Source organism: Prosopis cineraria, unplaced genomic scaffold, assembly GCF_029017545.1.
Source record: "Prosopis cineraria cultivar Desert tree isolate PC_DT_omini unplaced genomic scaffold, ASM2901754v1 PC11, whole genome shotgun sequence".
In the NCBI taxonomy this organism is placed as follows: domain Eukaryota; kingdom Viridiplantae; phylum Streptophyta; class Magnoliopsida; order Fabales; family Fabaceae; genus Prosopis; species Prosopis cineraria.
Window position 1 is genome coordinate 14,266,961 of NW_026555342.1, and position 12,896 is coordinate 14,279,856.

The 12,896-nt window shown below is 31.7% G+C and overlaps 1 protein-coding gene and 1 pseudogene across 1 annotated transcript; both read right to left on the bottom strand.

Moving 5' to 3' along the window:
• Nucleotides 1-2,534: 2,534 nt before the first annotated feature.
• Nucleotides 2,535-3,938, bottom strand: LOC129286138 (purine permease 21-like; annotated as a pseudogene).
• Nucleotides 3,939-7,107: 3,169 nt separating this feature from the next.
• Nucleotides 7,108-11,513, bottom strand: LOC129285400 (mitogen-activated protein kinase kinase kinase 5-like). The gene is made up of 9 exons (XM_054921094.1): nucleotides 11,127-11,513; nucleotides 9,554-9,858; nucleotides 9,385-9,460; nucleotides 9,092-9,154; nucleotides 8,814-8,974; nucleotides 8,334-8,409; nucleotides 7,855-7,908; nucleotides 7,638-7,757; nucleotides 7,108-7,426 (listed from the first exon to the last, which is right to left on the bottom strand). Exons 1-9 carry the CDS (start codon nucleotides 11,502-11,504, stop codon nucleotides 7,265-7,267), a joined length of 1,395 nt encoding a protein of 464 aa, XP_054777069.1. The 5' UTR covers nucleotides 11,505-11,513; the 3' UTR covers nucleotides 7,108-7,264.
• Nucleotides 11,514-12,896: the final 1,383 nt, after the last annotated feature.

The following is a 12,896-nucleotide window of genomic DNA, read 5'->3' on the forward strand; positions in this document are numbered from 1 at the left end:
ATATATGAATCAACAAGTGTTTTAAAATAATTTAAACATATAAAATGAAAACAAGTTAAATATAACAATGAATAATATTTCATAAATAAATTAACAAGTAATATAAGAAAGTTTTGATATCAATTTAAATGAGGGATAATTTGTTGTTTTTTTTTTCAAAAATTTAACTATCAAATCAAGACCATTGTATCGCAGTGATATTTCATAAATTTAGAGGTTTTGATTTAAAATAAGCCTGATCAAGGGGTCTTTATTTATATTTTTCCTTATAACTTTAATGTGAGAGTACTTTATTCGTTTTGGTTTGATATTTGAAAAAAAGACAAGTTTTGCATGATTAATGTCAAGACTCAAAAGCCATAGATAGTAGTATTATATTTAATTCTTAGAAAGTTCTTCCACTTGTGATTTTTCAATAAAAAACTGCATGGTATTGCCCTCATTTCTATCGTCTTTTATTGAAATATAATTTGTTTCATTTGAAATACATATATTGTTTTTAATTGTGACTGTCAATCACGAATTATTTCTTTCTTGTTATTAAGGTTATAGAAAAGCCAAAGCATTGTTCTTATAACAATATATAATTCACAAGTTGCCCTAACGGTGAAACCAAATAACAAAGCCACTAGCTATATATGTGAATCACAGTTTTTAAAATTATTAAAATTTGTAAAATATCAGAGTTTTTTTCCTTGTATCAAACTAGAAGAAAATGATGGAGACAGAAATTGAAGTGAAACACGGCATGGCTATGAATGTATGGTGCAAAATCCGCAGCCACAGCCAATGCCCATTACAACCACTTCGATATCTGTTTCTGTCACACTGTCTCACTCCCACTCATGCTTGCGTATTGAGAAAACTCTCTTTAAGTTCTAACAAGTGATAATTAAATTTTTAGTTCTTCAAATTGATTTCAGTTATCTGTTTAAATTTTGCCCTTGTTGTATGGTTTATATAGACGATCTCACCGGGACAAAACTTATTTGTTATTATTGTTGTTATTGTTAATGTATCTATTTAATTTTTGAACTTTGATCTTCATCAGTTATTCCATCCGTTTAAAAATACAAATAATTTTTTTGAAGTACAATATTGAGAAATATAAGGTATTTTGGGTTAGGTGCAACTAATGAGGTTTTTTTCAGAAATATCCTTAATTATAGGTGTAATTAATTAAATTTTTTAATTAAGATACCCTATTAAATAGAGGTAAATATGAAAAAAATTTATATAATTTTAAATACAATTAACTAACTTATTAAGAGCATGATTCATTAAAAATGTCTTATAATATTAAAAGGAAAGAGTAGGTATCTAAAGTTTTATAACTACATATAATTAATACTTAAGGTTTCATAGGCAAAAAAACATTATAAAGAACTTTAGTGATTTGATTAATAAAAATTAAATTTTAAGAACTAATTTGATGATTAAGATAAATTTGAAGAGTCAAAATTTTTGTTATAACAAAAAAAGGTTGGAAATATCTTGTCCACTAAATTTGTTTTGCTAAAAAGAAAAGAGAAATGTGAGAAAAGTTATTGTTTAATGAAATTTATCTGCGAGAAAATCACTATTTTAATAAACACCACTGATCAGTTAGCATTATCAAAATATGAATGTGGTTGATTCCAGTGTACAATGTAAGGGGACTAAAAATTAAATTTTAAGAAAGTGTAAGGATTAACTCAAATTATTTTAAGGAGTAATTTTTTTCAAAAAGGATCAAAGTAAATTATAAGATTAAAATATTATTTTTTATTTTGCAAGAAAAATCGGATTAATTTTCCCAATATACGGAAGATAATCAGCAAAATTTTAATTTTTTTTTCTATTCTTAGTTAAAAATCTACTGTGTCACGTGAATCCCTCAAATACTAAAATTTGATATAACCATGATTCGGATTAGTCATTGTAGCTATTTAACCCTACAGGTACCGGATGCAGAGGCAAAAAGAGAAAACAATTTGACATATTCTAATTAATTTTACGGAAATTTGAATTTTCTCAGTGAAGTAGCTAGTAGAATATAGCACATCTCTCCAGTTTTCCATTAAGATTAATTCATCATAAACAAATTGTGAACACAAGTTCAGGCTTAATTTGTTCATTAGACAAAAGATTGACTCTTAATTCTAGTGTCTAAGTTACAATTCAGGGTGTCCTGTTAATCTATGGCCATTAGTTAATAGTTAATTGAATCCTTCAAGATTCAAACTCTCAACAACAAAACTAATTGCGGAGGGAGACAACATATCTCCCTAGTGTTCCATTGAGACTCATTTATAAATAAAGCTTTTCAAATAATTACTAATTACACATCTTACTGTTTCTGTATTTGAAGAGAAAGCGACATAAAAAAAAAAAAGATGTTTTCCAAGGTACGGAGAATAAAAAGATCCTATAAACAAAAGTTGAGAACCAAACCTTCAATCATGTATTTAAGAGATATGACATATTGTTATATATATATATATATATGGAGTCCATGTCTTATTATTACAAATTTTTCTTAATGTTTTCTCTTTATTTCTTTGAATGCAATATATCCATTCATTTATGTGACAAGGGAATGTAGAGAGGATTTGTGCTGGCTGTTCAATCCTACCTAGTTCATTCATTCACCTCTTGAGATGGTGAACCTCTGTGAGAATCTCCACTGTTTCTGACTTCAGTAGTATTATTGGTGGACTCAATTTCATCCAGATATTGTTGATAGATATATGAACAAAACCCCAGAGAGCAAGCACCAATGATATGGCCTTCAATCCTTCCATTGCTTCATGGAATATCACCACAGCCAAAATAGGCACAATTGGGAAAGCCACAACACTTATGGCACTAGAGAACAGAGAAGACACCTCCAGAATCAAACCCAAATACCCTATTGTATAAAACTGCCATGTTATAGCACTGAAGCTCAAAATCATCACATAACTTGCCTTCCCCATCTTATATCCTTCCATTTCTGCCATCAAACCTCTGAAATCCCCACTACAAACAGCCCCACCACTATTGCCAAAGTTGCAACCAGTGAATGATATACTAACATGTCCAACACCACCCTGAAACTTTCCTTTCTCAGAACTTTCCTGAATGCAAACTGTGTCAGAGAAAACTCCAGTCCATACCCAGCTGAAGCACCAACTGTGCTGATGAACCCTATTACATACTTCTTCTTTGAGACCTGCATGGATGATTCAGAAGAAGAATGGGTTTCAAACGCAAGGAGGATGGAGGAGATTGTTAGAAGGACCAGAGAGTTTATGATGAAAGGTGTGAATTTCTGCGAGTTAAGGAAGAAGGAGAAGAATGAATTGAAGGCTAAGTCTAATGAGCAAATGATGGAATATGTAGAAACAGGAAGGTTTGAGAGACCAACAGAGTATAAGTAGCAGTTTAACGCGGCAAGTAGGCCAAGGGAGACATACACAAATGTCAGAACTAACACAGTAGGTTGCTTATGATTGTGAATGCTCTTTGTTTCAGTGGGGTGTTTGGAAGCAGGAATACAGTAAAATGGGAGGAGAATAGGAAAACCCACAAGCTGGACAAGTGTTCCCATCCATTTACTCTTCCCACCTTGTTGATAGTACTGCCTTCCCAAGAGGGTTGAAGCTGATTGGCCCACCAACAGAAGAACAGCATACAAGGCTATTCTTAACCAACGTTGATGTTTCCTTTGGTTTCTGATTGTAGTGTCTGGTTGATTAGGGAAATCATTAGCATCTCCGTTGGGATTTTCTTCTTTGTCTGCGTTGGATTCCTTCGATTCCTTGGCTCCATCTGATTCAGAAGACAATCCAATAGCTATACATAGACATAGTATGACATCTCCAAATTTAGCTGTACAAACACACACAAAAATGCATAGAAGATGAGAACTTATTTGACATACCTATTGCAGGGAGCTGCACTTGAGGTTCTGCCATTTCTAATGTGAAGAAATTGCAGTCGAAGAGAGAAGCTGAAGAGAAAGAATAATGAGTTTGTTTGAGAAGAAAAATGCAAATTGTAATTTGTCCAATTAAAATACTCCAAGTAATTTAAATAAAATTTTGTGTGACATTTTTTAATTAATTTTATTTTTATAACAGAATGCACATTTAATTTTTTATCTTTTATCTTCCTACTATTGTTTATATTAGAATTAATTTATATTTAATAATATCTAAATGTTATGTTTTTATCAGACATACCACAAATGGTGTGTTGCATCCAATAAGAGTTTTTCAAGAGTGCACGAAGAACACATGATTGATGGAAGAAGATGGAAAATTGCATGAGCTGTGGAGGTTGAGAAGGTTTGTTAGACAGACATGTTGAATTTTTGGGATGTGATTCTTCCTTTCTCTTTCCTGTTGCATTTCTTTGGGACATGAATTCTCTTCACAAGGAACTAGAAGCTAAGAGGATAGGTGGAGAGAGAAAGAGAGATAAATTAGTGGGTTCCAACCAGTAACGGAACCTGAAATTTTAGAATATATATGGGGACGATATACATTTTACATAGGGGCATTACAACTACTATTTGTTAAATATTGAGAATCATTCAAACAAATCGACATCATACATGTAAAATTAAGCAAAATGAAATTTTTTTTGTGACGGCACTTTCCCTCAATACCTACAACGTAGGTACTTCCCTGGTTCTAATTGGGTCCACCAAAATTGTTCTCTCTCTCTCTTCATCAGGATTTTCCTGCACTTGCAGAGAATCATAGCGATCCCATTGCTTCTATGATGTGAATGGTATTTTGATCTTTATGATTGCTATTTGTTCTGCCATTCTTAAACCTCAAGGTTTGCCACATGAAGTTCATATACATATCAATGATATCATCCTAACCACAACACATGTATAGCATCCTAAACCACAACGTTGTACCAAATGCAAATTCGAAGCACAACAATGACAAAAGTATAGATCACAGACTGCAACGTCTATCATTCAAAATCTGGAGCAGAACCAAAAGTTGAATGCAAGAAATCACAAGATACATATTGAAAACACAAGGAAAATCCAACTCAAAGGCCAAGTGCGAAAGAACTCAAAACTCAACACACAAATTGGACCAAGACAACAGTATCGAGGAAAACCTTCTTGTGGGGAGCTTGATTTAGCGCGTTGAAAGTCAGTTTGTTATGAAGAGAGCAACCCAAACTACAAGGGCTAAGGATTTTCTTGACAATAATGCACTACGGATTTTGATAGCTACATGTTACCTTTAGAGGGCTTATCATGGAAATTCTTTTTCCTTTTCTTTTCATGCCTTCAACCCCTTTTGTATCTAGATCATGACTTGAGATCACTCAATATTGCATCATTATTTTTGCTAGGATTCTTGACATCATCTGTATCTTCCATTTTTTTTTTTATACTTGTTAAAAGAGACTTGACTTTCATAAAGACTCCCAAAAATGGAAAGAAAAGTCGGTCTTGCAAATCCTTTGTTAGCCTCAATTTTAATTTTGGATGATTTTCCTTGCCAACCGGCCACCATTATTTGGAAGGTCCTTTATTTATTATTTTTTCTTTTCTAAATTTCACACACAAGCTTGATTCATCTTTTATTATTATTTTTATAATACCTAAACAAAATAAAGTATTCACAATAAGTTATTTCAACCTTATAAGCTGGTGGACTATCAATCATCATCTACCTACCACCATAAGTTGAATGATGTTGCAAAAGTGTATGGTAGCATTTTACATTTGGATAAGTTATATGAGGAATCACTATGACGTTGAAATAAAATATTCTTAGAGGAGATATTGCACCAAATCAAATGAGTAAGTCATGCTTATAATGTATTATAAAATAAGTAAATATAGAAGAGCAAGAGAAATTACTAAGATGAGAGATGGTGGAGAATTCTTATCCCTTTGATGTTGATGTGTGTACAATGTCATAGGTAATTATGCCCCTGTTTATATACTTTTGATCTAAGAAATATCTCAAAGGATGAAATCTATCAATATATAGAATAACATACATTGCCAAAAATGCATGCAACCTTAATGAAAGGTCTTCAATTAATGTCTTGGACTCACGAAGGTAGGAAGAAAGTGCATAGCCAAGTCTATTGGAGGGGCTATGACTCATGAAGGCCACAACTAGAGTCATTAATCCCAAAAACTATAGGTTTATAGACATGATTCAAAAAATATGATAATATTTAGGAAAAATTATGTAAAAGCTCTTTGAAGTAGACTTATTTAAAAATAACTCTTGTAAAATTTAAAAATCACATTCAAGCTTTTTGGAGCCTGAGTGTAATTGGAAATCAAGGTGCAAAGGCAATAACACCTTTATTAAAAATATATTACATTAATAAAGTAATTTATAATTATTGGATATGTAAAATTATAGTATTAAAAAGTTGAAGTGATAATTGTATTTTTTTTTGGTATGCAAGTGATAATTATATATTATTAATGAAGTAATTGTAAACAATTAGTGTTAGACTTTGTTAATAATGCATGATCATTTTAATTATTAAATATATGAAATTACAATTATAAAATATTGAAATGATAATTTTAAATTACTGATAAGGTAATTATAAATAATTAGTGTTAAACTTTGTTAGTGACACATTTTGTTAGTAATGTATTATCAGTTTAATTATTAAATATATAAAATTATAGTTATAAAACATTGAAATAATTATTGTAAATTACTAATAAGGTGGATATATATAATTAATAATAAACTTGTAATGTGTGAGTAGTTTAACTTTTAGATATATAAAATTTTGATTGTAAAAAGTTGAAATAATAGTTATGAATTATTGATAAAATAGTTGTAAATTATTTTATTAATGTAATATATTTTTGATAAAGGTATTATTGTCTTTACACATCAATTTCTAATTAAACTCAGGTCCTAAGGGACTTGGTTGTAATTTTTAAATTTCGCGAGCTTTATTTATAAATAAATCTACTCCCTAAAACTTATATGCAATTTTCCTAATATTTATTAGTTGAAAATGATAAAATTACAAAAAGCCCAATATTATGACATGTAGAAAGAGAGCTAACCTCAATTGAACCTGACAATGTTCGAATGTAGCTCAGTTAGATAGCTAAATAAAAATAATAATTAAAAAAAAGTGCTAGCCAAATATGTTGAGATCTATTTGAAGTTATTTCCCTGTAAAAGTTGGCAAATCAGCAGCCATCTACCCACCATCACAATTCTCTTTTCTCTTTCTTCTTCCATCTGTAAGATTCTCTTTATGCAGATTTGTGCTTTCAGTGAGACACGAATGGATGTTGCAGTAATGCTGCAGCTGATAGCCGCTTGGCTGGATTTCTCTGGAAGCATAATTCGAGAAACTCTTTGCCCTCCGTCGACAAATCTTCGGGTATTTCAGGATCTCGGTTGTTCAAACATACTGCACGGTTCACCTGGAACTGCTTGCAGGAATCTATTTTAGTGATATGTTTAACAATTAATTGAAAGATCCCTGTATCAGATGCGTTGTTTCTGCTAATTTCAATATTACTTAGAAAAAGGTATTCTCAAAATTCACTCGTCCTCCTCCTATTTAGCCAAGCCACATGCCATGAAATCACGTTATCTAACGCAATATTGGCTACATATTAGGCTGTTAAAAGTGTTTACCCAATTAAGATCAGGCCAAGGACGCTTCCCTGTGAACATTTCAATGATTACACAGCCGAGGCTCCATATATCAGCGGCACAAGCTTCACTCAAGCTGCTATATTCTTGCTTAAGAATAGTCTGCATGAGAAACATGGTTTTTTAACAAATACTTCGCAACGTATACAATGAAATTTAGAGTATGAATATATATATATATATATATTTATATTTATACCTCTGGAGATGCATAATGTGAAGTTCCCGAGTGATTGCCCACAGATTCATCTACCTGTTCAACTCATCAGAACAGATATCTTGCTCACGATAAGGACTATCATATCAATAATTCCGCACGGAGTGTCAAAAAGTGAAGTGATTTGAGGTGCAGGCTTGGATTTGAATGAAGGTTAGGGAAAAAGTAATTTTATTTGAGTGTGAAACAAAGTAATTTTCTTTAAATTTCACTTGTCTCAAATTCCTTCTTTCAAGTTCTGGTTTGCTCCTTGAACATATCATATTTCAACATGTTGGGGAGGGCAAAAACGTTAAAGGGATATAAGAGTATTTTAGTAATTTCATTAGATAGGGAAAAATATTGAAAATCTAGTACGCCAGCTGCTAGAAATACAATCGAAAGAGAGGATGACAAATACCATATTCTTGCAAGCAATTAATTAGTTAAGCAGTTGCAGTAGGAGATATTCAAGTACTTACACGCTTAGCCAAACCAAAGTCAATGAGCTTTACAAAGCCGTAGGAATCAACGAGTATGTTATCGGGCTTGATATCCCTATATGTAAGCATAAAATAAAGGAAAAAAGATTAAGACAGAGAAGAGAGAGAATTAATTAAGATTATGCCAGCATATATGATTACATGACCATTGGTTGGAACACATGAACACATTAAAAGAAGAGCCCATTTTAAATTGCGGTTACGAAACCAAAAGCAGCTCTACTCCACAATATTTACACTCAGCTTCTTGCCAAAAGAGTATTTTCTATAAGAGTAAGTTTAAAAGGAAAGAGCCCAACTTAAAAGACCAATATATCAAGTGTGAGATTTTTAAATTTATAAACCGCACTTTTCTATGAAGCTTAGTGATGTGGAACTAGTAACATTTCCCTTCAGGCGTGCGTGTGATTTATTTTGTGTGGAACTCATGCAGCATTTCATATAAGAAGGTGAATGTACCTGTGGACTAGTCTTTTGCCATGTAAGTAAGCCAACGCAGAGAGAATTTGTATAGAGGTATCTCGAACTAAACGTTCATGGAAAGGACCTTGTTCACTAATGTAATTCGTCAGTGTACCAGTTTCCACGTATTCCATGAATACGTATATCTGGTTTCCAACCTATTTGCACATAAACCAATTAATTGGACACACAGACACATGCAAAAGGAATCTATGCTGTTCAGTGATCCACAAATAATGGTTTTATTCCTCTCCATAAATCAGGAGATAACTTACACTTCCACTGCCATAATACTTTACTATGTTTTGATGGTCTAGTTGGCTGAGAATCCTGATTTCCTGAAAAAACACAATCTCACTTAGCTAGTTGGTTTGGTAAGAAACTTAATTTAAAGTTGTAGCGTTCTTTTAAGTAAGAAAAAATGATACGAATAGTGTGCCGCATGCATGTTGATTTATTTTTTCAATCAACTCAATCACATGTTGATCTATTTCAAAGACACTTGAAAATCTTTAATTTATTTCTTTTTCTTCAATTTTGGAGGATACAGATCTACGGGAAGACGTACCTTAATTAGAGACCTTGCTTTCTCAAGATTGTCAGGGTCTTTAAGTGTCTTTACTGCACATAAGTCTCCTGTTACTCTGTCAAAAATGATAAACACAGCATATTCCTAATTAAGAAATGAAATTAACACAATAAGATCAAACTATCAACATAGTCAGAATCCTTCATACCTGTTATAGGCAACACGAACAAATGCAAATCCACCATCCCCTATAGGGGGGTCCGATATTTCCCAATGGCTAAAATTCGATGTAGAAGAGATTGAAAGAGCAACATTACCATGATTCTGTTGATCAACCAACTCAGTGTTCAAAGAAGAAACAGGGCCAATAAGATCCTCTATTTCCCGTTGAGTAAAGTTGGTTGTAGAAGAGATTGAATTAGCAGCTTTATCATAATTCTGTTGATCAACCAACTCAGTGTTCAAGGTAGTCGCTTCGGTGGGGCTGTTATGATCTTGTTCTAGTTTACTGCCCTGCTTGATCATTGAAGCAACCATTTCGGAGCAAATTCATTAAAGCATCTTCATTAGTACCCTCCGTCCGTCCATTCAATATTATAAGCAACATTTAACTAATTTATATCTTCAAATCTCAATAAGTTAATTAATGAAATTTAAAATTACACATTTCTCTATATTTATTCTTATTTAATAAGTTATATTCATTAAAAAACTTTATTAATCATACATTATAAAAGTCAACAGTCAATTATTTTAGTGTCAACATCACCTCCCTTATTTAAAAGAGATCTTAAATTTGAACCCAACATTGACATATGAGTGTGCATATGTGGGTGTATGCGTGTTTTCCTTTTTTATGAAAAAGGGTTCGGTTAAAGGTAAAATTTTAAAAATTATACCTTATGAAGACGTATTTGAAAAAAACCATATTGATTATATTTTAAAAGGCCTAAAATGATTGATACTTTTAACATGATATTTTTAAAAACATCTCTTATAATATTGAACAAAGACTCATTACTCAACTCTGAAAGTTTTCTATATAACATATTTTTGTGGTGCAATGAAGTCACTAAGGGCATGAGAATTTAATACCACACTCTCGGGTGCTTCTGGTAATGCCTCAACATTTTCCAAATATATTTTTTATCATTAGATTTTATATAAAATCAAAGACATTTTAATTTTAATATCTTATTAAATGAAACGATAAAATTTTATATTTTTTTACTAGAAAAATACCCAAATATCATGCAGCTTTAATTTATTTTCTTTTCAAAAAATCATAAAATATGTAAAATTGCATCATTTTTTACCTGAAAAAATTGCATAATTTAATCACAGTAAAATATCAAAATATTTCTAATTGTATATAAAAGATAATGAGGAAAAACAATTAAAAGGTTGAAATATTAGAAGAATGGTTGGAAAGATGGGCATTAAAGAGTCCAAGCACAATTAACATAGCATCTAACATACTCCTTTCAGTGGCTATTACATATAAGATGTGTTTAGAAAGACTTTTTGATTTTTTAATATAATGTGTTTCGTAAGATATTAATTACATTTTGTAAAATATTATTATTATTATTATGTAAATTTATTAAATAATTAAAAATAATGTCATATAAATTTTAAAAAAATTATTTAAATAAAAATAAAATTAAAAATTTGTTTTATTTTACAAAAATAATAACTTATCTATGTGGGATATGTACTTGACAATTGACAAGGCTCTAGCCCGTAGGATGCCTGTTATAAGAAGGGAAGAAATGGCACACCTGAAAGCCGGAGATTAAGCGAGAGATTAAGCCGTAGATTAAGCCGGTGGTAAAAAGCAGATGAAACTTAAAGCGTGCTTTTACACGGGGTGAGGATTTGGCAACTAAGAAGTCCAAAGCAGAACTTGCAGTATTTGCAAGTTCGGAAAGCAAGAGAAACTCTCGTGAGGAAAACCGGCGATGTCTCCGGGCATCCATCACCATCACTCCTAACTGTAAAACCGGTGCAACCGGCATTGCTATAAACTCATCGATCACAGACAGATCATCTATTTTGCTTCTGTCTTCTTTCATCCAGGATTCTAGCTCAAGATTTCTCGCTATCAGCAGGCAGCCGATCAGCACATCTCCAGTAAGTAGCGTCATAAAATAACGCATTAATCTGAACATGCATGGAAGGGCTCGATCCACCCGCTTTGAGTGAATGAGATTTGAGAGCCTGTGAGAGATGTGTGAGCAACTGGTAATAAGCACCGAGCAGTAGAAGAAGCAGCAGAAGATAAAGAAACCGATTCAAGGAGCCTACGGTCTACGGCGACTTGATGAAAAGTGGGGCACCGTCAAACCCAAAAAATTGCAGATCATCTCTTTCAATCCTTGACCGATGACCGCTTTTCCAATGTTAAGACTGAAGAATACCGGACCTGTTATTAAATAACGTCAAACCGTGATTTAAATCGTGGTTCAACTTAAGGAATTAATATGTTATAAATAATATATGCTTAAAATAAAAAAATAATTATATATAATAATAAAAGTGAATTGTTAATTTTAAACAAATAATATAAAATAAAAAGGTAATACCCCTCATCATTATTCTATCATTTTTATTCAAAATATATATACTTATTTCATAATTTATAATTTATAATTTTAAAATGTATCCATATATACACATTTTATACATATTTTTTTACATATTTTTTTTAAATTTACGAGCACTAATTAGGTATAAATATGTGTAAATTGCAATTTATAAATATGAATTAAAATTTAAAAAAATTTAAAAAATTAAGACCGGATCAACCAGTAAGCCCATTAATCATGCCAATTTTGGCCAGTTTGAAATTGATTCAACCTATCGAATAGGGAAATCCGGTTCGGTTTTGATAAAACTGCTTTTTTTAATCCTCCTTTTATACTAGAGCATAGAATTACGAATTTTTTAAAAAATACAACTTTAATCTTTTAAAATTTTTTACATCCTTTTAATTACATTCTTATAAAATATCCTAGATAAATATTTAATGATAATCAAAATTCAATGCATGTTTTTAAAAAATAATAAATGAAATTGGAGTATGCATCCTGGTTGAATCCAACACACTGCACACCTAGGTCCCCTTTGGTACACTAGAATTTTGGCTTTAGAATTGGAAATGGAAATAAAATTCAACAAATGATTAGTTTGGTATGCTAGAATTCAATTCCATAAGGAATCCAATTTCATTACAAAACTTTAGATTTTCAATTCCATATTCTTTTTTTCATTTTTTTACCCTTTCCTTTCTCCTCTCTCGTTCAATCCTCTCGCCCTTACCAAGTGCCGGCAACCTCAGCAACCAGCATCGACGACCTCAGCAACCAGTGCCAGCGACCTCTAACAACCAGTGACGGTGACCTACAGAACCAAAACATTCTTGTGATGACCTCCAGGAACTATCAACGATTTCATATGCCAATGAACTTTTCACTTACTTTCGGTGACTTTCTTAATGATAAGGACAAACTAGATCTGTAAATGGTGAAGACAAACTAGATGGAGAAGGT